At 45.6% G+C, this 24,632-nt stretch overlaps 1 protein-coding gene across 1 annotated transcript; it reads left to right on the top strand.

Moving 5' to 3' along the window:
- Positions 1-219: 219 nt before the first annotated feature.
- SCNN1D (sodium channel epithelial 1 subunit delta) lies at positions 220-24,632 on the top strand. The gene is made up of 13 exons (XM_090023633.1): positions 220-282; positions 3,981-4,312; positions 6,281-6,539; positions 7,266-7,459; positions 15,487-15,590; positions 15,842-16,005; positions 17,060-17,158; positions 17,666-17,783; positions 18,699-18,777; positions 19,732-19,789; positions 20,630-20,685; positions 22,560-22,635; positions 23,303-24,632. Exons 2-13 carry the CDS (start codon positions 3,990-3,992, stop codon positions 23,708-23,710), a joined length of 1,938 nt encoding a protein of 645 aa, XP_089879759.1. The 5' UTR covers positions 220-282; positions 3,981-3,989; the 3' UTR covers positions 23,711-24,632.

Here is a 24,632-nt window from a genome sequence, read left to right as displayed (position 1 = left end):
GCTTCATCTACATAACCTGGGCAGCTCCCAGTCGTCTTGTCCAATTAATTTGCTTCCTATTCCTTGGATCATAATGTCAATAGTTTCCATTGACTCTTTCCTCAGAAGTATCAGCCCCTTTTGATGTCATCAGGTTGATCTACATAAGCTGGATAGCTCCTGGTTTATGCTCAGTTATAAAAGAGAGCCTGAAATCTCTGGACCAGGACTTGCCCTTCTGTTTAGGACAAAGTTGGAGCGCAATCTGTTATCCATTCCCAATACAGCTCTACAGAGACAAAGGTACAGTAAGGAAGGCTTTGGCACTTAGTTGTAGTATTTTAAATGTATAGAGGTATCATATAGTAATTGAAATGCATTTAAGTCTATGATTTTCTGTTGGATCAATGGCATAATATAGATATATGCTTTCAGGGTATGTTTGATCACTGAGTTGATATAATATAGTAGTCATAAGAGGACATGGGCATATATCTGTCTCCCATTGCAGCACAATTTTTAACTTCCAAAGAACAGGGTTTCTTCCTGTAACTAACTGAGAGCTTCTTCCAAGTTTGGCATTTTTGATGGTTGCCCTTGTTAAGACTGAGACTTATTTATCATGCTTTATTAAACAGACTCCAAGGGTGCCGACTACAATTGCTGTGTTAACTAGCTCTACAGGGCAGGGTAACCTGGGAAAACAACGGAGAAATAATAGGCAATGGATCAGCCTCTGTATGTGCATGTGTAGTGAAAGCTTCTGGCACTGCGGGTGAATTTGGATGTTTTCATTCATTTTTTTAAATTCTCATTTAAATGTTTTTAAGTCGCCAGCCATATACATGCATCTTTAAAAGCAAAGTAAGCATGATAATCAGTGATCACCTGTTAGGGATTTCACCTTGAAAAATCGCTGTTCTTAATGATGCGTGTAAGAAGTGAGTTTGTTAAACAGAAGGATATTTGGGCTATGTTTTAGGTTTGCATTTGTATTGTGTTTACCTCATTTGAGTTTAAACACGTATTAGAGCAACACAGACTGTAAAGTTACATGCACGAGAATTTTATGCATCGAGCAAGTAAAACTATTCTGTACTACTGAAAATATTCATCACGTGCAGGACTTCCTTCAACTGCCTTTTAATGTTTCCCAAAATAATTCCATATTTAATGCTATGTGGCTGCCTTCATTTATTTTAAAATAGTATATTTAACAAGGAGGAAGAAGGTTTGAATCTGAGGGGAGTTAAAAACAAAGTTTAGTGTCAAAGCTCGGGAAACACTATTTTACCAGGACTGGTAAACGCATACAACCCCCTTTGGGCAGGGGGCTGGACTCGATGATCTCCCGAGGTCTCTTCCAGCCCTAACGTCTATGAAATATTCCCACATCTTTGCCATGTAACATTTTTTGTTGCAAAGAGCTGTATGTACTATTTTGCAATGATTATACCTTCTGTCATGATGTCAGTAGATAAGGCTTTGTAGCCGCTGCGTTCTTTGGAAGATAGTGCAGCAGCTGGGTGCATTTTTATACCCGTAGATGCGAGAGAGATACATTATCCAAATGGAGCACATAACAAAGCGCTTGCCTGTAGCAAAAAGCGGAATTGCCATCTTCATGCTAATTCCCCTCCTCTGCATTTTTCTTCCCTCTTTGTAGTTGCTTTATTACATTCTTTTTGGCTAGAACTTTCCAGCTTGCCCAAAGGTAAGGTTGTTTAGGAAGTTAGAGCAAAGCCCACTGCAGTCCTTTTATGGTGATGGGAAGGTAAAGAAAGCCAGGTTTTCCATTTCTGTTTGAACATTTTGGTACTGGGGGGAGTTTATTGCTTGCTTGCTTTTTGTTCTTATGCATTTTGAGAAAATTTGGTAAGACACTTCCACTTTCCTTCAGGGTCTTCCTGGAGAATAAAAAAAGCTTGAAGGTAGCCGGGGTGACATTTTTTAAGCCGTCTAATAATAGACTGTTCAGACCTACCTTTTCAATCAAATTCTCTGCATTTCTTAATGCTCTATTCTTCAGCTGCAGTAGACGCTCGGTGTGCTCTGAACTGCTTGTGCATTGATCCTGTTGTTGAAATCACTCAGAGGACTTTTAGGCATCTTCATTGCTCATGCATTCTTGAGTTAAGATGCCACTTCAAGTTGAAGCCTCCCAAGATAAGGACACCTCCATTAGGACGTTTCTAAATGTATTTTGTTGGATGAAGGTTGTTTATAGGCACGGCACTGAGCAGCAACAAAAAGCGTTCAGCAGTCATTTTTACTTGCAAAATATTCCTTCCATCTGCGTGTCAGCGGGGGTGTTTCTCATTTCGTGTAAAATAGCCAAGTCTATGCTGAGCATAAACTTCATTAAACCCTTCTTTCAATAGCACCGTTGATGGTGATTCAGGGAGGGGTGTTGTAACATTGGAAAGTTGGATGCTACAGGAGTTGATGCAGGTGATTCAATAGCTAGCTTTCATTCCTCTAGGTCGGTATTAGAATAATATCCCAATTTGGTGCCAGGAGCCCTGGAATGACCACATTTTTAAATGAGACAGCCAGCGGTTTTTTGAATGTGTTTGGTGGGATGGGGATCAGAGTTGAATGGGCAGGCTAAAGAACCAGAACGGGGTCCCAGAGGTCAGCATTTTGTTCCTAGCATTGCCACTGTCTGTTGTTTGACCTTGAGCATGCCATTGTCTTCCCTGTGCCTCAACTTACCCATCTGTAAAACAGGGGTAACATATTCTGAGCTCTCTGGATGAGCATTATAGAAAAGCCATTCATAGTATGCTATTAAGGACATACCAGTTTTCGTAAATGCAACAAAGAATCTTTTCTAGAAGTGAACTGTTAGCTTCAATGTCATGGCCAAACTCTAAATGGGTTCATTATATTTTGAGGAGGAAAATTCTCTCTGTAGTTTCTCAACAAAACGGTATTTTTTTTTGTCACTTCTTTTCTAAAGAGCTTAGGTCTGCTACTGTGCTGAGAAACAGGTGCCATGTTCTGCCTCAAGAGTGGCTGCAGTTGATAATGGGATATAACTCACAAGTTCAAATGGAGGCTCTCTAGTTGGGATTGAAAGTTACTTTTATTTTAGATCAGAGAAAAAAGACTCCCCCATTCCTAGTATTGATTGAATATTCCCCTTATAGACAACATCCTCAAAGAAGCCAAGGACTAAATTATTTATGGCGACTAAACTCCTCTCTTATCACCAGAGGTTGGGCTGCCTTCCAGTCCAGAATAGAGCCACGTTGCCCCTATTCTGTTTGTAAACTAAGGAATTTTTTTCTCCATTCCCATCAATCCAGCACTTTTCCAGGATTAAATTGACTTGAAATTTTTTTTTTAATAAAAAAAAACCAACTGGTAGAAAAAAAGCTCCATTGGGATTATATCCAGCCCTACATTAATACAGCCAAAGTCACTAGATGAGACTGGCCTCTTTCTGGTTTTATTTATTTCAGGAGCATTTGCATTCAGCAACAAATAAGGTCAGATGTGATTTTAAAATCAATAGATGCTCTAATTACTCATCATGTTATACAGTTCCATAAAGGTATATGGTGTTTCATAGTTACACATTAACCAAGTAATATTCACTAGAACAATGGAATTCCCTTCCTTCCTTTTGTGTTAACTCTGGTTAACACAAGCCCTTATCTCCGTGTTATACACATTCACCACTCTAACCACACACACCCATGCTAAGAGACTTTGCAGTTGTTCCCAATAACCTCACTGAAATGCCAGTAGCAAGTCAAAACTACTTGGGTGTCCATTCTTTTGCATGGCAGCACCGAAAACCTCCAACAGTGCTGCTATTTCCTGGTATCCGCGTTCGGGAACCAGATGTTCCACACTAGACAATGGTGAAACTCATTGACTACACTATGCCCTATATAAAGACATGGGCCACACCTGTTCATTCTTATGAACAAATTAAGATATTTTTATTTATTTGCTTTTTTGCTTTTTGCTTTTTTTTAAACCTGAAACAGCCTTAGAGGATGGATCAGGACCTGACGAGAGAGGAGGAGGAGGAGAAGGAGGAAGGCCTCATTGAGTTTTACGACTCCTACAGGGACATGTTTGAGTTCTTCTGCAAGAACACCACCATCCACGGCACCATTCGTCTGGTGTGCTCAGACAGCAACAAGATGAAAACGGCTTTCTGGACCCTGCTCTTCCTCGCCAGCTTTGGGATGCTGTACTGGCAATTTGCACTCCTATTCAGCCAGTACTGGACCTATCCTGTTGTGACAACCATGTCAATGCACTCAGAGCCCAAGATGTTCCCAGCCATTACTCTCTGCAATCTCAACCCATACAGGTAGGCTGGCATTTACCGAGGGCTGCCACAGTTTCAGTACTGTTGCAAAGAAAGGTCTGATCACTTTTTTTTCCTAATTTGAAGATGATCTAGTTGGGATCCTGAGGGTACAACATCTTTATTTGCAAGATGGTTAAACTCTGGCCTCAGTTTGGGAATGAGTGCTAGCGGGTGCATAGCCATGGATTATCTTTTTCCTTCCAGGTGTAAGGGAGCTTTCCATAGCATCTTCTTGGACTTGACAGATTTTCTACATTGGTAAAAGTGTTCTTGCCTTAAACTACACATCCCATCCAAAGCCATTCATATCTGAACTATAGGCCACTGGAGTGAGAAACTATATGTTGTTTGATTGCGAGCTGAATCCTTCAGCCTTTCTGATATCTAGGTGTGGGAATTTAGAAATGGGCACAATCACATTGTCTTCCATGGAAGACAATGTGATTGTAAGTGGGCTAACAGGATGGAGCCCAAATTTTTATTCAGTGCTTATCAAATGATTTAGTCAGCAATTAACTTGCCTATAATAGTTACCTACCAGCAGCTTGCTTTCAGAAATGCCTGTTTGTGCAGCTAAGTCCAAAATGACTGCACATTCTGGGGATTCAATTTAAGAGCCTACATTTTGGAAGTAAGATCATTCATTTGTTGGAATTATTGGTTCAGGGCAGAGGTACCATAGGCCAAGTAGGACAGGGGATTAAACATTGTTTCCAGCTTTAAAAGAAAGCCATGCACTTTGACAGATGATTTATCTGGGAAGATAGGGGGCTGGATTCAGTGGCTCTGAAGTCCCTTCCAGTGATTGCATGTATATTGGTGCTCCTACAGATGTGCTTTTCTAACTGAAGGAAAAAGGCCACTGCAAACTATTGCCAGCCTTAGCCATTTTCAAGAGGCCAAGGCTAAACTGCAAAAAAGTGTTGCTAAGCAGACGGCCCAAAACCTATTTCTGAGTAACCATAGTGTAGACCTTTGCAGATGTGACGACTAATTTGGTCAGCAAGCAAAGGAAACCATCAAACACAATTAAACAAAGCACAAGGAGATAAGGGAAGACCATACATTAAATACAGCTACTCCTCGCTTAATGTCAGAGTCACATTCTTGGAAAATGTGACTTTAACTGAAATGACGTTAAGCGAATCCAATTACAATCACAGTAGTTACTTACTAGCAGGCGGCGGCCAAACAATGTTATAACCGAACATTGCACGACTTTAAACGAGTACGTTCTCTAATAGACCAGCGACGTAATAACAAAACAACATTAACCGGGATGACATTAAGTGAGGCGTACCTGTACTCTATACATACTGTATCATAGCTTTATCTTAAAATAGTAGTAATGGTTAATGTAGCCAAATGTATTAGATGTTCTTTTGCTATAATAGGTATATTTTTGTTAATGTGTAAAAACAAAAGACGGCCCTGTTGGAGAAGTAAGTAAAGACAAAACAAAAACAGCATTCCACTTTGGGGAAGGAAAGGAAATTTAAAAAAACCCCTCCCTCTCTCTCAAGAATATAAATCCCAACTAATTAGCACCTTCCAAGTCCACAAGAGATCTGGTTCAGTCCAGTTCCAAAAGTTTCAGTGAAGCAAAGACTTTTAAATAAAACCAAACAGAGATCGTTTATTAAAATTATTAGAACAGGCCATCTATAGACATTGGACATAGGCTGGAGGGAAGTTCGGAGAACACAGCAAATTAAAGACCTGCTGCCAATCTGTGCGCCACCCTCCTTCCCACCTCTTTAGTCCCCCAGCCAGTATAGGTAAAAATTGGTGTTGTGCTGTTGTGTACAGCCAAACAGACTTGGGGATAAATGCTTATTTTCAGGTTTTAAGTTGCAAGCAAATACAAGGGCGGACTGTAAACCTGTTTTTGCCTCTTATCGGTAGCCTATCCACAAGGTTACCTGTAATCTGGGTAACAAGACTCCTGTTTACTTGTGCCTTCCATAGGTTTGCCAGAGTCAGTGAGAATTTGGCTGAACTGGACTTCTTGGCCATGGAGACCATTGCCAGTTTATACGGCAGCTCAGCCGCAGCAAACATATTCCACGGTGAAGAAAAAATCATCAAAGTGAAGGACTTGGCTAGAAAGGAGCCTGGCAACTTCGGTCCATCCGATTTTCAGCTGAATCGCAACATCCCACTGGTGAGGAAGTATATCATTGATCCTGTGTCCAAGAAGAACATTTCCATGGTGGGCTTTAGGTTGGTAAGTGTAACAAAGCTTCAGCACCTTGTTGGCCACACCGCACAACCTGTGTGGCAATAAACTTGGCTGAACTGTCCAATAAATGTCCAAAGAAAAATATCTGAAGTCAAGCAACAGTGTCCATTGAAGGTCCCTTCCCCACCTTAAACCTTTACTAACATGCGACTCTGGCGGAGAAAACACAGTAGCAGCATTAATTATTTCATCAATACAAAAGAAAGGGGGTGCCCAGAGCTGATCTTTAGAGCCCTCCTCTAGACAAGAAGCAAAAACTGTGATGAAGGGAGGATGACGTGGTGTGAAGTGCCCAGATCATGTTTTTACTTGTTATTCTCACAACCAGTTCTGCAGCTCTGTACTCAAGCCAACTTCCACGGCAGTCAGTGTGGTTTTACGCTGGGCAAGAAAAGAGAGAGGTTTCTAGGACTTGGCCAGTGCTTCACCTGTTATAGAGCCCCTCCACTGAGTTTAGCCTTTCTTTTGTTAGAGCAACCGAGAGGAATACTTCCATCCCTTTTCTGTCCAAGGAGTAATTGCAGTAATTGGGAACATATCCGAGGTGGTCCCATCGTGGGCCCAAGTGTGTACACACTCAATACCCTGGACCTTCCCCAGGGCTCATCTTTGGACAGGACAGATGTTGTGCCCCACAGCTATAATTCCCCTCGCATCCTCACCTTGCACACCTGGAGCCTCATTTCCTCTCTCCTCCTCTTTCCTCTCCAGTGCAACGCTACAGGTGAGAACTGTTTTGACAAGACCTACTCGTCTGGGGTGGATGCCATTCTCGAGTGGTACAAGTTTCACTACATGAATATCATGTCTCAGCTCCCAGTGATAATCAACATCACTGTTCACGAAGATCAGATAGAAGACCTGGTCTACTCCTGCCAGTATGATGGGGAGCCCTGTAAAAACAGGTAAAATCCCTGAAGAGCTCCTGACGGTGAATTAGCAAAGCCCAAGCGGCTTGCAATTATGCCAGAGCTTGCAAGGGTGATGCCGATTTTATGGCTGAAAGAAGTCTGGCATCCGTCCTGATGGGCTGCCAGAATAAGTGAGGGCTCATATTGGAAATGTGGTGAAGAGGGAGGCTTAAAGCACAGGGCTGGATGCAGGAAGCCTGGATCATGCTCCTAGTTCCCTCTGTGACCTTGAGCAAACTACTCAGGATGGGAATTGGGGTTTTGACTCTTCTGAAAATCCCAGGCCTGGGATCTGTGCTCTCTGGGGCTTGTTTGTTTGTAAAAATGAGGGGATTTTTTAAAAAAATCATCGTTTGTAAAGCACTTCGAGATCCTCCAGGGTGGGGAAAGGTTCTGGCAATCATTAGTATAAGCTGCAGGGAGTCCAGTCTCCCTGGTTTGTCTGTCCTCTGCAGGCTGGGTTTCCTGCACACGGTGCTAACCCCGGTTCATCCCCCCTAGTTCTTCTCTTAGATGTCATTAAAAGGGAAAAAGGAAAAACTTACGTAACTCTAGTGAGCTGGACACCTTGGCGCAACCCCCTGCCCCAGCAAGGGCAGTTGTCAGTGATACAGAGTCAGCTCTCTTGGCGCCAAATTCCTGCTGCTAAAAGGTCCTTTGCGGTATTGCTGGCTAAGTTGTCTTTAAGAAAAGAAGCCAGGGGTCCTGCGTGGGTGCCAAGACTCCTCAGCGGTGTAACGGGCTACAGTAAGATCACCCATGACCATTGGTATATGTTGGTCAGAGCAAAGGCGTGGGAAGAAGAGGCTGCTTCACTGAGACAAGCAACTGGAGAGACCCCTTGCACTTCTCCCACCTGGGGAGGGCCACACGGGGCAAGCAGGCACGATCTATTCACTCCTTCCTCCTGTAGTGACCTGGGCACAAAGAAGGAAGCAGCTGCCACCTCATACAAGTGTAGGGTTGCTCCACCGCCCCATGCACCTGGCCTGGCACATTTCTGATGGCAGAGTCGAGCCATATAGGAGCATGCTGCTTGCAGGCCAGCTGCTGCCAGCAGACTTGCCTGGGTAAGGGCACGATTTGAAAAGTATGCCCCCCACACCTACAAAAGGCTTTAACCTGGGTCACTTGTGACCGTCCATGAGCCAGGTTTGAATGCATAGCTCTGCAGAGACAAGGAACTTGGCCTGGGTGTAGCAAAAGGACCCAACGCAGCAATTCCCATGACTGCCGAATGGCTGGTAAAGGTTGTCCTGAGGTACAGATGAAGGCAGTCTCTCTTCCTAGTGTCCTCAGCAGAGGGGAGCTTTGCAGCCTACACATGGACAGTTTTAGGCAGGAGGGTCAAAAGGTCTTTCCCTGCCCGGGGAAACCAGCCATGGCTTTGGCTCTCTGAAGTTGATGCAAGTCCTTGCTGACACTTGCACCTAACATCCCTCCACGTGCACGCTTTGCAATTACCACCATGAATCAGCTGCCTTGATGTTGCTGTGTTCATCTGGCTCTGTTAATAAGCTGGAGCCACACAAGGCAGGTAGAAACAGGGAGGCTGAGTTGAGCAGAGAAGTTTCACCACATTAAAAGACAGCAACAAGCAAGAGAGAGGATGGTGCTGGCCTGCTGGCTACAGCAGAGGATTATCTTCTCACGGTTTAAACTGGTCCAGTGGACAGAGCACAGAGCTGGAAGCCAACTCCTCAACTGCAGTCCCAATTCCCCATCAATCTGCCTTGTGCCCTCTGGGCAAAGCCCGTCCATTGAAAATGTGAATCTTAGTACACACCTCTCTTTCAATAGGGTTGTGTAGCAATAGGAACAAATACCTATCACATGCTCTTCTGATTGTGGATAAAAGCATGTGCAAGCAGTGGGTGTTGTCTTCTTCCTCCTAAAAACTGCACACACTCCAGGGCAGATCCTTAGCTGTTGCAAATTGGCATCGCTCCACTGACGTCAACCCAAGGAAGGATCCAACTCTGTGGGCAGTCCAGATACAACCCTTCCTTGGGATTGGCTGTACTGTGATAACTCATCACAGCAATGAGACAGATCTCAGCTTAGCTAATCCTGGCTTTTCCCTGGCAGAACCTCCTCTGTGCTCATGAGTCTCCAGCCCACTTTTTCAAACTCAGCTGCAACTAGTTAAATTATCTGCTTTACATGACACAAGGAAAGCTGCACATTACCCTTTCATCTGGTTAAGATATGTGACAGTGGGATGCCTCAGCAGAAAAGGCCAGGCCCCTGATACAGCAGTATAGAAGGGAAAGCTAGCACTGGTGGTGGTATTAAATTGTGGGGATTAATCCTTTTGATTGGCACTGTTTGGAGTGTGTTTGGAGGACTCCGTGCCTTCTCCTTGATGAACAGCACATAGAGTGGACAAATATTTATTTTGCTGTAGCTAATAAATGCATTGATGAAAGAAGGGAGCAAAGTAGAAAAGGGGAAGGATCATATTTGGTGTATTCAACAGCAGTTAAAGTCCCCTTCCTTCAGCATTAAGACGACAATGCAGCATCATACTTATTTTCTGTCTCAGTGGATTTGGGCTAGTCCTTCATGACTTGTTTCCAGGTTTTTGGCTTTTTTTACTACAAGCTTAAATGTTCTTCTGCAGCACTGCAAAAAGTGCAGTTGATGTCAGAGCAAAACTAGCGAGGTCCAAAACAGGAGCAAATGCCTGCTACTTTAATTAAAGCTGGCTGGCACAAGTTCTTCTCTTGCCGTCACATGCTGCTGGAGTCAGAGAAGATCCAGTTTCTGCTTGTGTTGGAAAGATGTGGGTTGCAAAAGCTGCATCAATACAACTCCAAGTCTGATCTCCCCAAGATCATCAAGATGCAACTGGGGAGGCACAAGCACACTTATGAAAGCTCTGCTTCAGTGGAGCAGAAACAGCAGGGCAGTTTTTCAGCTGGCTAGAACGGCCTAATGAAGAAAGGGTGGGCCCTGCTACTCGGGAACGCAGCAGTGGTGGGTCTCAAACTGTGCCCCTGGAGCCCCAGACTACTGGGGGGCTTAAGTATAAAAAGAAACAAAAAAGGCAGGTGGATTCCAATTAGTTTGAGCTGGAACTTCCTTGTTAATGAAGATAGCAGTCATTTTTTTGATGGGGAGCAGGGCCACAATACCAATATGGTATTTATCATGAATGAGCAACAAAGTGCTCACCACAATGCAGCTAGTATGAAGCCCACGCAGACGGATCCTCAGTGTCAACGCCTGTCACGTGGGCAGTTTTGTCTGGCCAGGCATAGAGCCACCCTTGGGAACAGACCAGCACTCTGAAGGGCACTTTTGCTGCACAGTTTTGGAAAAGCAATGCGATTTCCATAGCCAATGTTGCCTTCCATGGGCTGTGGGTGGCCCTGTAGGGACTGTACTGCACCATCACCCTGGAAGCATGCAGCTTGTGAGACACCGGGTCTCCAGTTCCATTAGCTTACCTCCCAAACATGGCATAAAATGAATATAATCCCTGTACATGTGAAGGTTACAGTAACAGGGACTCTTCTCCGTGTGCCAAGTGACCTCCGCTGATGCTTGAATCGAAGAGCTGCAAAGAAAACCAAGGATAATCCAGAACAACTAATGCAAATCTGTCCATGCCTGGTAAAAATAACTTCTCCTGCCTCCGCCAAGGAGCAACTCTGTGCCTCTCTGTGGGGCGATACGCGCGTTCCTCGGCAGAACAGGAGGCGTACATCCCAGAGTATGGAGCATACTGAAATCACATTTCAGGCTTGAGACAGAGAAGAAAAATTCCTGGCCAATGAGCTAAAAGCTTAACAGTGTTTAACCCACTACCCCCCGCTTCTTTATGAAATCTTATGTTAAAGTGTTTACACAGGGCAGTTTTAGGGGAGCAGACGCATTCAATAACGGCAAGTACAAAGTCCTGCACTTAGGACAGAACAATCCCGTGCACCGGGGCAGGCTGGGGACCGACTGGCTAAGCAGCAGCTCTGCAGAAAAGGACCTGGGGGTGACAGTGGACAATAAGCTGAATATGAGCCAGCAGTGTGCCCTTGTTGCCAAGAAGGCTAATGGCTACTGGGCTGCGTTAGTAGGAGCGTTGCCAGCAGATCGAGGGAAGTGGTTATTCCCCTCTATTCTGCACTGGTGAAGCTACATCTGAAGTCCTGACTTCAGTTTTGAACTCCCCACTACAGAAAAGATGTGGACAAATTGGAGAGAGTCCAGCAGAGGGCTATGAAATGGTTTGGGGGCTGGGGGACATGACTTCTGAAGAGGGGCCGAGGGAGCTGGGCATATTTAGTCTGCAGAAGAGGAGACTGAGGGGGATTTAATAGCAGCCTTCAACTACCTGGAGGCGGGGTTCGAAAGAGGACGGAGCTGGGCTGTTCTCAGTGGGGGCAGACGGCAGAAGAAGGAGCAATGGTCACAAGTTGCAGCAAGGGACGTTAGTTTTTCCTAATATCTAGCCCCTCTCACTAGGAGGGTGGTAAAGCACTGGAACACGTTACCCAGAGAGGTGATGAACTCTTCATCCCTGGAAGTTTTTAAGACCTGGCTAGACAAAGCCCTGGCTGGGATGATCTAGTTGGGGATAGTCTTGCTTTGAGCAGGGGGTTGGACTAGATGTGACCTCCTGAGGTCCCTTCCAATCTTGATTTTCTCTATGATTTATACAGAGGTGCCTCAAGCATTGACTAGTTGTACCTTACACCTAAGGCTTTCAAAGTGCTTTACCAAAGGGGTTTGCAACCTTGTCCCTGGTTTAGAGTGAGGGAACAGAGAGGCACAAAGAGCTTCAGTGAATCCAACAAGGCCACACAGCAAATCAGGAGCTATCAGAAGCAGAGGCCAGGTTGCCTGATGTTCAGTTCTGTGGTATCACTATTAGACAATGCCAGGACCCTGAAGTAAAGATGTTCGAATTGTGAACTGGATCAGCTATGTTAATGGTAAAGGAACACAACCCTGCACAAAGCCTAGAACGGCATAAATCCAAACCAGAATCTCCCTAAAACTGTCCTGTTGTCCTGGGCCATTCAGAGAAGGGGAATAATTGTATGGTCCCCTACTAGTGTCCTCTAGCTATATTTCCTTAGCATTTCTTTCATGCAACCAAAGAGGTAGATGCTAGCATGCACTCGCTTCAGCCTAATTCCACTAAGTAAATGTGCTTGAGCTGCAAAACATTGTGCACAAACATGGTAGAGCCAGGAAATGTTTGCTTAACTGCTGTCGAAGTACACGGACCAGAGCTCAAGGGCTGAAACTCAGGATTGGTAGTAATAAATTGATTTGATTTTGGTCCCAAGTCACGATTACAATGCAGCCAACGCTTGCAACCCAGCTGAAGCTTCTTTGCACATATGAAAACTGTCATATGCAGCCACACTGCGTGAGATCAAAGAGACCCTAAATAGCAGAGAGACCCCATTCAGCATTGCTCGGCAAGGCATCATACAAGGCACCATTACTTGGCACATCTTTATGGCAGAAGAAGGATATTTAAGGCAGCCTAAACCTTTAAAGCGGTTGTTTACAAACTTTTTTTCCATTTATGAACCCCTAAAAAAATTCAGTGGGGGTGCAGACCCCTTTGAACTGTAAGTGTGGATATTCACATACTTCTGACTGATCATAGTCAGCTTTCATGAACCCCTTAAACAGTCTGCAGACCTCCAGGGGTCCATGGGCCACAGGTTGAAAACCACTGCTTTAAAGCATTGGTTTAAGTTTCAGCTAAACATGCCTAATCAGTGCTGACCTTTGAAAGCAGCACGTCTAGTGGTCACAGCAACGAAAGAAGTCAGGACTCCTCAGTTCTGTTCTTGTTTTTGCCACTCACTGTGTTATACTGTGCAAGTTGATCCTCATGTGACTCAGTTTCCCCTTCTGACCATGGGCATGATGCTTTCCAAGCATTGTCAAGGTTTGGAGATCTTCTGATGACAAGTGCCCTAAAAATACAAGAAGGGTTATCACCATTTGAATTGTTCTCAACAATATTAATGTACTTAGTTATAAGATGGAGAATGAAGTATCCCTATTACTTATGAGTGCTCTGAATAATCAATTAGCATCAAACTACCTTGTGAGTGTGAAAGTAATATAGAAAGGCAGTAACTCTATCTGGATTGTAAACTGCTTGGGCCAGGAGTCATCTTTTTATTATGTTTGCATGGCGGGGGGGTCCAGTTTAGCTGGACCCTTGTGACAGAAGGTCCCGGGTAACGTGGGGCCCTTGCAGGACGCGATGGGAAACTTGGTCGTCACACCAGACGGCAAAGCTAACGTGTTTAATGATTTCTTTGCCTCCGTCTTCTTAAGTAGGGACCAGAACAGCCACCTCCCTGCTGGGCCCCCCTCGGGCCCCGGGGGAGGCACACCTGGGCCACGAGTTAGCGAGGATTTAGTTAGGGAGCTTCTGGAGGGGTTGGACGTATTCAAGTCAGCTGGCCCAGACAATCTCCACCCTAGAGTCCTAAAGGAACTGGCCGAGGTCATTGCGGGACCCCTGGCACGGCTTTACGAGCACTCGTGGTGCTCTGGTGAGGTACCGGAGGACTGGAAGAGGGCCAACGTGGTCCCCATCTTCAAAAAAGGCAGGAAGGAAGACCCGGGAAACTATAGGCCCGTCAGTCTTACCTCGATCCTAGGCAAGCTGTTTGAGAAAGTTAGACTGGCACACATCCAGGAGGGGCCAGCTGGGGACTGCATGCTTAGGGGCAACCAACACGGGTTCATCAGTGGCAGGTCCTGTCAGACCAACCTGGTGGCCTTCTACGATCAGATCACCAGATCATTAGACGCAGGGGTAGCAGTGGGCATCGTCTTCCTGGACTTCCGGAAGGCCTTTGACACTGTCTCTCACCCCGTTCTCATTAAGAAACTGGGGGGCTGTGGTGTAGACACCCACACAGTCAGTTGGGTCGCCAACTGGCTGGAGGGCCACACCCAGGGGGTGGTAATGGATGGGTCCTTCTCAACCTGGAAGGACGTGGGCAGTGGGGTCCCCCAGGGCTTGGTCCTCGGGCCCGCACTGTTCAACATCTTCATCAGCGATTTGGATGAGGGGGTACGAAGCACCCTGTTCAAATTTGCTGATGACACTAAGATGTGGGGGGACGTGGGCACACTGGAAGGATGCAACAGGCTACAATCAGACCTAGCCAGGTTACAAGGGTGGGCGGACGATAATAGGATGGGTTTCAGCACAGACAAGTGCACGGTGATGCACCTCGGGAGGAACAACCGGCACCAGACCTACAGGTTGGGGAACTCCCCTCTTGTCAGCACGGAGGCGGAAAGGGATCTGGGGGTCATCACTGATGCCAAGATGAACACGGGCCGGCAGTGTGGGGAGGCAGTCAGGAAGGCCAACCGCCCCCTGTCATGCATCCACAGATGCATCTCGAGCAGGGCCAGGGAGGTGATCCTCCCCCTCTACGTGGCACTGGTCAGGCCGCAGCTGGAGGACTGCGTCCAGTTCTGGGCGCTGCACTTCAGGAGGGATGTGGACAGCATGGAGAGGGTCCAGAGAAGGCCACTGTCATGATCAGGGGACAGCAGGGCAGGCCCTACGAGGAGAGGCGACGGGACCTGAACCTGTCCAGCCTCCACAAGAGAAGGCTGAGGGGGATCTTGTGGCCTGTTGTAAACTAGTCAGGGGGGATCAGCAGGCATTGGGGGAGTCCCTGTTCCCCCGAGCACCTCCAGGAGTGACCAGGAATAACAGTCACAAGCTGGCAGAGGGTAGATTCAAACTAGACATCAGGAGGCGCAACTTCACGGTCAGGGCGGCTCGGGTCTGGAACCAGCTTCCAAGAGAAGTGGTGCTGGCTCCTACCCTGGGGGTGTTTAAGAGGAGGCTGGATTTGACCCCAGTATTATTTCCTGCCATGGCAGGGGGTCGGACTCGATGATCTGCTCAGGTCCCTTCCGACCCTAGAAACTATGAAACTATGACACTACCACCATAAAGATAACAGAGTGGAGGTTTTTTCCACTCAGTGGTTCATATCTGTGTTTTCTCTTTGCAGTGACTATGATCATTTTCACCACCCGGTCTATGGAAGCTGCTACACTTTTAACAAAGACGGAACAAATCCCTTTTGGAAAGCAACAAAACCTGGCGTTGCCTACGGTATGTTGTCTGGTGAAGGGGCAGGGAGGAAAGACCAAGCAAAGATCACTCCACAGAAAAGGGATTGCACATCCTTTTTGGCACAGACTCTAGCAAAGGTTGCACCAAGCTGTGTTCTGAGAGCACAACCTGCGTAACTTCTCTAGCTATATTGGGAGTACGAGAGATTATGTTAATTCCCAGCCTCGGTGTAAGGAGTTGTGATTGAAAGTTAAGGTTTAATGAAGGCTTTCCTTTCCTTTTGTTTCTAGGACTTTCTCTAATCCTAAAAGCAGAGCAGAAGGATCACATAGCACTGCTGTCAACAGTGGCTGGCGTGAAAGTGATGATCCACAACTACAATCAGACGCCGTTCCTCGAGCATGAAGGGTTTGACATTAGACCAGGGATCGCGACTACCATAGGGATCCAACAGGTGTGCTGACCTTGCTCATCAGCATCCGTTCAGTTCCTTTTTCAGGTGATAATGGCAGGTTATGAGCAAAGGGATGGCCTCACTCTGGCCCAACTCTTCCCTGTTTGCCATAATCCATTGCGTCCCTACCCATTAGCTAGCTTTTGCCCGTGTCACAACGTTTGTACTAATCCCCCCCTCTCCAGGTTAATAATTTCCCACATGGCACTATATCAAATGTTTAATGGAGTTCAACTAGATTAGATCTTGTTTTTCTTCTTATCTTAAACATCAGATAGCTTATTAAAGGAAAGATATGAGTTTAGTGTGGTTTAGTCCACTTTGGGATAAAGCAAGACTGTGTTTACCATTTCCCTCTAGGTCTTTCAAAATTTCTTTTAAAGACTTGCTCCCTACTGAAGTCAAACAAGACTTGTAGTTGCCCAAACGGTGTGAATTCAGCTTCTTAAATACAAGTACCAACTTTGCTGTTCTCCAATAATATAGTATTACCCATGATTTTGTAGATTAATTAAAAATCCTTGCTACTGTACCTAGAATTTCATGTGCTAGCTCTTCCAAAGTTCTGGGATGGAAATGATCTTTCTCCTGTTTCTCCCCAAACACAAGTACATTCAACTCCTCGACACTTGCTTCTATTTTAGTAGCCTCGTGGAATTAACCATCCTGCCTTTTTACTCCCATGTCCAATTCCCTTTGGTAGACACAGGAGCAAGTTATTCATTTAGGTTTTGGACTACCCCCTGATGGTCTCTAATCTCTTCCCCATCATCTCTACATACCAGCCCCACTCCACCTCTTGTTTTCTATATATTTGTTTGGCCAAAATGGCTTTGCTGTTTGTTTTAATTTCCTTTGCAGGGTTTAATTCAGCCTGATTTTAGCCTGACCTCTAAATATAGCTTCTGGTCCGTCTCTTTTTTTTAATTTTTATTTCTTTTTGCTCCCCAGTCTTTGTGGTCTATTTGTTTAGTCCTAACATGTCTTTTGAAATGTTTACACATCTGATTGATGCTTCCCAATCATATGAGGCTCTTTTTCTGTGTGTCCACAGGATGAGGTACATCGCTTGGGTGGGAATTATGGGAAATGCACCGTTAATGGAGATGATGTGAATGTCAAGCTCCTGTACAAAAGTTCCTACACGCTGCAGGTAATTTCAAAGCAGAGGGTTTGATTTCCTCGTAGCATCATTCATGCTCAGATAATCTCTTGCATGCTTTCCAAAGCAAGGAGTTAGATGCTAGCAGCACAGCGACTAATACGTTGGTTATGACCCTTTTGAAGATGCTTATACACCCGTGCAGTATTGACATTACAATTTAATGCGTTGGCCAGGGGACATTGAGTTCAGGAGACTGGAGTTCTCTGTTGCTTGTCGGACTAGACTGAATTGGAGACAAGCGGATGCCGAATTAGGTGGACAGTGGGTCTTTTCCACTTCCAGAACTGGCGTTCCTGTGCCCTCAGAAGTTTGTTTTCTTCTGGTTTTGACACTTATCCAGCCTTTGAATATTTGAGACATTAACTTGAGAGCTTGTGAAAACCCTTTGCCCCAGGTTGCAACCACTGCATTCTGGCAAGGAAGAAGTCTTCTCATGTGTTACTGGGCAAAGAGTAGGACACCAGGTCTCTCACTTGTCTTTCTGCTTTTTTTCAGGCGTGTGTGCATTCCTGCTTCCAGAACATCATGATTCAACATTGTGGCTGTGGATACTATTACTACCCACTGCCTCCTGATGCTGAATATTGTAACTACAACAAGCATCCTGCATGGGGTAAGGGCACCAGAAATGCCATCCCAGACACGGCTTGCAAGAACAGGTTATTAATGGACTTCTGAACTGATGCCTCTTCTACCATATATTCGGAGGATGCCTGGAGAACATTGGTTAGAAGTAGGCCAGTGAAATAATTCACTAGTGTGTCACCATAACTATTGATGCCGTTTACCTCAGGAGGAGAAAAGAAGAGTTTAGTCTAATAAACATTTTTCTACATTGCAAAAGCCTTTTGGTGGGCAGCCCCATTTCCAAAGAGGCTGGTATCATTTATTCTTGTGCCCAAACCTTATTAGACTGCAACGACACATATAAAAGCATGGAAAATTTGGGCTGGAAGGGACTTGAGGAAGTCACCTAGTCCAACCCTTTGCTCAAAGCAGGGCTATCCCCAGCTAGATCATCCCAGCCAAGGCTTTGGCTACCAGGATCTTAACAGCCTCTAAGCATGGAGACTCTACAACCTGTCTGGGTAGCCTGTTCCAGGGCTTTACTACTCTCCTATCCATACGCACGATGATGGTAGGGGAGTGTCTCAATGCCATTAAGCACCACTTCCTGCAGAGATTAAGAGTTTAAAAAGAAAGTGGGGCATGCCAGAGCCCAACCTGCTCCTTTGCAATTTTACATTGCCACTCCAAGTAGCAACTGCCTTATACAAGTGTTATTATCTGTAGGAGGACACTCTCCTTTTCTGATTGATGCCTTTCCAAGTGACTCTTGCTGAAGTTTCTTGAATGAAATCCTGAGCCATCTGCACCCGTTCCACAGTGGGAGGCAGAGAGCAGAACACTCTCTCCCGCTTTGAGCGAGAACGTGGTGTGCCTAGGAGGGCGAAGCGATGGGGTTTGGGGAGTGCATTTCCAGGGGAGCCACCTGTCTGAGCATGCCCCTTTCCATTTCCTCCTCCAGGTCACTGCTTCTACCAGCTGTACAACCGGCTCGCGGATCACCACCTCAGCTGTTTCAACAAGTGCCCCAAACCATGCAGGTCAGTCACTAGCGCAGAGGACACATATTGCTAAGCCCATAGAAGAGGAAGGGCTCCAACAGGGGTGCGGCTAGCTCAGCTTTGAGACTCCCATGTGCATGTCCAGTCCATCATACTCTAGGCAGGCATCCAATCCCTTGCGATTGGAAGGCTCACCTTCTCCTTTGCTTGGATATCTATCTACCTCTTGCTGGCTTCATTTAGAGTGGCTAGCAGGTAACAACATGTAGGGTCAGTCCATAATATTGGGATAGAAACCGCAAAATTAGCTTGATGAAGGTCCGTATCAAGACCTATTTAAGCCTGCTGTGAAAATGCTGCTGCTTCAGGGCTACCACGTTTCATGTTCTCTGGTGTACATAGGAAACACACTCATCATGCACACTCAGAGCCAAGCAAGTCATGGGATTTTCATTTTGGTAGCAAAGAGAGAAATAGGAAAAAAAAAAAAAAAAAAAAAGTTGCTTTGGATGACAAACCGATTTGTTTCACTGGGGGGGAAAAAAAATTTAATTGAGAGGTGGTTTGCTGTGGGTGAGCCAGAAACACTTTGTTCTACCTGAACCAAAATGCTATTTGTAATTTTGGGATTATTTGACCTGTTTTTAACCTTTATTTTCTTTGAATATAGACCAGATTTTAAAAGGTAAAATGCCCTTTTGAATTGAAAAGTTTAAATGAGCTGTTTGGGGGAATTCTTAAAATTTGCCCCCTATTTTTTTCAGCCCAAGTCATTCACCAAATTTATGAATGGTTATTTCTGGTCCCTCCCAGAACACCATTTTTCAGCAAATTTAGCATTTGTCAAAATTAAGTTGTCCTGTTCTCATGCTTGCATCCAAAGTGTCTCAAGAACTTCTGTTGGTAGAGATGAGGGTGTTAACTGTTTTTTTATTCATTCATTTTTAAATCCTGGAACCATCATGACCATCATTTTTTGTTTCACCTTAACAGTGAATCATGGTACAAGATATCTGCAGGGACTGCTAAATGGCCGTCACCAAACTCAGAGGTAATGTCTGCATCAATACAGTGTTGTTTGGAGGGGAAGCCGTCTCTACTGTGGTTACGTACGTTACTGGCCCACGAGGCCGGTTTCAAGGGATGGGAGGCTGAATGGTCTAGTACAAAACTAAGATGGAAAAATTGGATTGAAGTAAGCCATCCTGGCTAGGATGCTGGATACTCAAGAACAGCCTTGTAGGTGAGGCATTAATAGACAGAGACTTGGGAGATTTGGGCTAAGTTTTAGTTCTGTTACAAGTCTTGAGCAAGTCACTTCAACTCTGTACCTCAGTTCCCCGTGTGTAAAATGGAGTTGTCCATAACCTCCTATCCCATAATTGTTCATGAGGGGCTGAGAAACTGTCATGGGAGCCTCAGGACTTTCTGGATGACAGTCTCCTGTTTCTCTTATTTTAATGTCACCTGGGTATTAAAATGCATACCCTAGGGACTGCCATATGGAATACCGAGCTGCGTAGAGGTACAAATATGACAGACAATGGTTGATCATCAATGGTGCACTGGTTTTAAAGAATGAGTTACCTTCATAGTAGCCATTCAGAAGTCACCATTTACACACATCTGGCTGTTACTTGGTCTTCAGAGGAAGAACCCATTTGAGATCCTGCTGTGCTGGTCTTCAAATTTAGCAGTGGTCATTTTTCATGAGTGACATTTCACCCTACAGAATATTAAGCATACCTAATGAAAGCAGTATTACTGTACCTCCTCTACAGGTTCGAGAGAATATGGATAATTATAGAACTTGAGGCATAATGAACTGCAATAATCTGGTGCCAGTTCCAAGAGAGGGAATGACCATTAATATAGAAATATTGTGTTTCAGGACTGGATCCGCCAGGCTCTGAGCCAGCAGAAAGGATACAACTCTACTAGCAACAGGTTAGTAACTAACAGAGGATGGGGTGTGATGTTCATCCAAGGATAGCTGAATGATTGACAGCCCCCAAACTAGTTTTTCATGGAGTGATACTCATTCCATCCTACAGTGACTGACTAGTATTAAAAACAGCCCAAGCTAAATGTTTCCCTGTCACTGGAAATATTAACTACACTGGCACATGTAGAGTATGCCTATGTGCACACCAACAGAGATGCTCATTCTGACATCCTAGTTGTCCAGATAAGTGATGTAGCTGCAAAACATGGCATTGAGAGGCACTGGGGACCTGACTGAGAGCCCACCGATGTCCATTGGAAAGATTCTCACCAACTTCAAGGACTGGATCAGGCCTCATGTCTTCCTTCAGTATAACAGTTCACTAGGCCATGCTTTTAGTTTAGCATAAAGACCTATTCGCAAGTATAGCAAGGCGGGCATCCCCGATAGCTGCAGCTAGCTCCCCACCTGCCTCTGGGCGTGCTGCCCTCCTGTCTTGCCTGCCATGCCTTGTTGGCAATTATTAAGTTGTTAAATAAGGCAGGAGGCTGCCCATTATTGCAGCCCAATATTTGGGGGTGTCCACAGCTCTGTACCTCCCCTACACCACAGCCCAAGCCTTGCAGATGGCATCCAGATGTTACAGTGCTCCCAGGCTACAGTCAGAGCAAGCTTAGGCCATGCCGTCAGGCCTCAGTCACACACATACATCCATACTGCCCACCTTTCACTCAGGCCTCACACACTCCACCCTCTCTCACAAGGTCTCTTTCACACATCAAGAACTTATGCCACCTTGCTCCTCCTTGGAACAGGCCCTCTTTGGCCATAGGCTTAGCTAGTCCATTTCTTGTGGGGCAGATGTACCATCTGTTGGGTCTCTCCTGCAACCCTCACCAGGGTAGTGGCCAGCCAATTACCCAACCAGGTCTAAGCATACTCTGGCTGTGTGTACATATGTACATACACTGGGCCCTCAGCCCTCTAGTTATTCTCCCCCTTACCAGGGCTCCCCACCACCCCCTCCACTCAGGGCCACAGGGCTTTCCTCCCCAGTGGGCTCAGGTGGCCATAGCTATGCCTAGCCCCCCTTACCTCCAGTATCACCCAACCCACCCAAAGGTGGGAGCTGGGGTTAAAGCACCCCAACCCACCTTTCACCTGGGTGATAACTGGCCTGTCATTTCCTGGTGGCTCCCACACCACTGAGAGCCCCACCAGGCCACCCACTCCTGGCAGGGTGCAGTTTTAGGTCAGGACCAGGACCAGGACCAGGACCAGGACCAGGACCAGGACCAGGACCAGGACCAGGACCAGGACCAGGACCAGGACCAGGACCAGGACCAGGACCATCCTAGCCACCCCCTGCAGCTCCTGCTCTTACCTCCTGTTGCTCCATGCAGCCTCACAGCCAAGCAATGTTGTTACCTGCTCTGCCAGCACCAAAATGCCCTGCTTATATAGGCAGCCCTGAATCTAAAATGGCTGCCCTAATCAGGCACCTGCTGGCTGCTAGGATCAGGCCCTTAAAGTGGCAGGCACAAACAGTGCCCTGCCACAGCAAGGTTTCTCTATTAAAAGAAAATTAAATGCCAATGCTAAATGGTTTCATAGAATCCCTTGCTTTCATAGAGTTTAAGCTTAGAAGGCAATGTTAGATCATCTAGCCTAATCTGCTATATGTAGTAAGGTTTGTGTGTTTATATTGAGCCCCAAAACTAGTTAGGCTACATTTCAGCCCCCAGAAATCTAGACCCTGGGCCATAGGCAGAGAAGAGGGGAGATCCACATACCATCAGCACCTGAAGCTCCTGCTATGGGTAGACTGCTGTGTAGGGATCGCGCTTCTGCTAATTACCTCCACTCTCCTCCGCAGGAAAGATATTGCCAAGGTGACTATCTTCTACCATCAACTGAACTATCAGTCCGTGAATGAGTCTCCATTACTCACAGTAAGTTGCACTGGATCAGCTCATGGCTTTAATCACCATCCCTGCTCCTGGCAATGGCCAAGATCAGAACTTAGTAAGGAAATGCAGCTAACACCCTGGGAATGTCTAGCCAATTATGCAGGGCTGCATTGGGGCATAGAGAGGACTGCTTCCTATTCCTAACTGTTCCATGGGATCAGATCGGCTCTGAAGCATGAGATTTGATAACATTTAGTGCCTGACATGCAGAGAGGATTTTGAACTTGTTCATGCTACAGGCTAATGTCTTTTCAGACATGCCCATTCTCCATCCACACCCCAGGGAAGGAGGTAGGACTGCAAAGGCCTTATTCACTGCCACTGTGTACAGCTGATACTTAATGTTAACACCTTGTTTCTGTGCGCGTATGTAGTGCGGTGTGGTAACTGGGCATGTCCTGCTATTCATTGCCCATGGGTCTGCAGAATCCAACCCAGAGCATTTACACTGGGTGTAGGCATGGGTGTTGCAATAGGTTGAATTACAAGGGTGAAAGGACCTTGCAGACTGAGCATCACATCACTTCTGGGGCTTTGGACATAGCTATGGGAACATACGGGGATTTAAAACCAAGCGCTGCAGTGGGCAGAAATCAGCTGTGAATATTCAAATTGTAATTGTAATCATTTCTGCTTGTCCTGTTCACAGTTGAATCTACTCTTGTCCAGCATGGGAAGCCAGTGGAGCCTATGGTTTGGGTCTTCTGTATTGTCTGTGGTTGAAATGCTTGAGTTTCTCTTGGATACAATAGTTTTCTCTCTCATCTTTGGCTACAAATGGTCCAGGTCAAAGAAGACGTTGAAGATGGCCCAAAGCCCAGTCATCTCCAGTGTGAGTTTGACACTAGAAAACTACAGAACTGTGCCTGAGGGCCCTGGTACTGAAAGCAGCTCAGCTCAGACTTTTCCCAATGCTGGGACCATTGTGGCAAGCAAGAATAGTGACCTACCTTTACACTCAATTTCTAACAAGATCCACACACCAGAACTGTACCCAGAAGTTGTGCTGAATGGATTTAGATACATCAAAGACCACTGTGTAGATGTAGACCCCTAAAGCTAATGCTGCATGCGCAGAGCAGAAAATATATATGTATTATTCAGGGTACATATTCAATAGGCCTGGCTTTGAGGGCCCATGGGAATTGCAGAGGCAGGCAGCATTGCTGTTTGCTGCTTCTCTAGTGGCACAGAGCTTAGCCTCTAAATGCTACACATCGTCCTACAGCTAGGTTGGTGCCATGCTTAGATCTACTTGATCTGTGACCTTGTCTTAGGAATCATTCAAGGTCCTCCTGTCATTTTAGAAGCATTTTTCTTGGGACTTATACTGTGTCTCTGGCAGTTTCAAAGCTTCTGGCTTACGCTGTTTTGAGGAAACCAGCTCCGACTGGACACCTTCTGACTTCAGACAGGCCCATCAGCACCTCATAAATATTCTTGAGTTAAATGTTAACCTACCCATACATAAAATGACTCCAGTAGACATTAACAAGCATGAGCTCTTTCCATTAATAACACCTTTGGGATGGCAACGCATCTGATAACATGAGGCTGCAGTCACTCTAGCCTGGCTTTCAGCCCTCATCTCCTTAATACATTGCTTTTTTTCATTTTGAGACTGATACAGAAGAACCCATTGCAGAGACATCATTAAGCCGACCCTAAATTCTTTGCAGCGGCATTCAGTTTCAGAGGAGGGAGAAGGAACAACTCTTTTTTTTTCTTCTCATAAGTGTGGCCTGAATTGCTTAAAAGTTGAACATAGTGCTGCATTTTTGCTGCAATAGGTTTGTAATATACAGAAATATTTATACAGTGTAATATTAATACATGGTGGTAAATTATGTATGCATAAAATACAGATATTTATATTTGATGCTGATGTTCAGGATGAAAAAAATACCTCCTGCAGTCGCAGTCCAGTTAATCCTGAGCTCCGCGAGAACGAGTCTGCACTGATTTTTGTTTTGTAACTT

Source organism: Crocodylus siamensis, chromosome 12 (genome assembly GCF_052110815.1).
Source record: "Crocodylus siamensis isolate JL-2025a chromosome 12, ASM5211081v1, whole genome shotgun sequence".
NCBI classification, from domain to species: domain Eukaryota; kingdom Metazoa; phylum Chordata; order Crocodylia; family Crocodylidae; genus Crocodylus; species Crocodylus siamensis.
The sequence above is the reverse complement of the archived record's forward strand: the minus strand, read 5'-3'. Positions and strand labels throughout refer to the sequence as shown.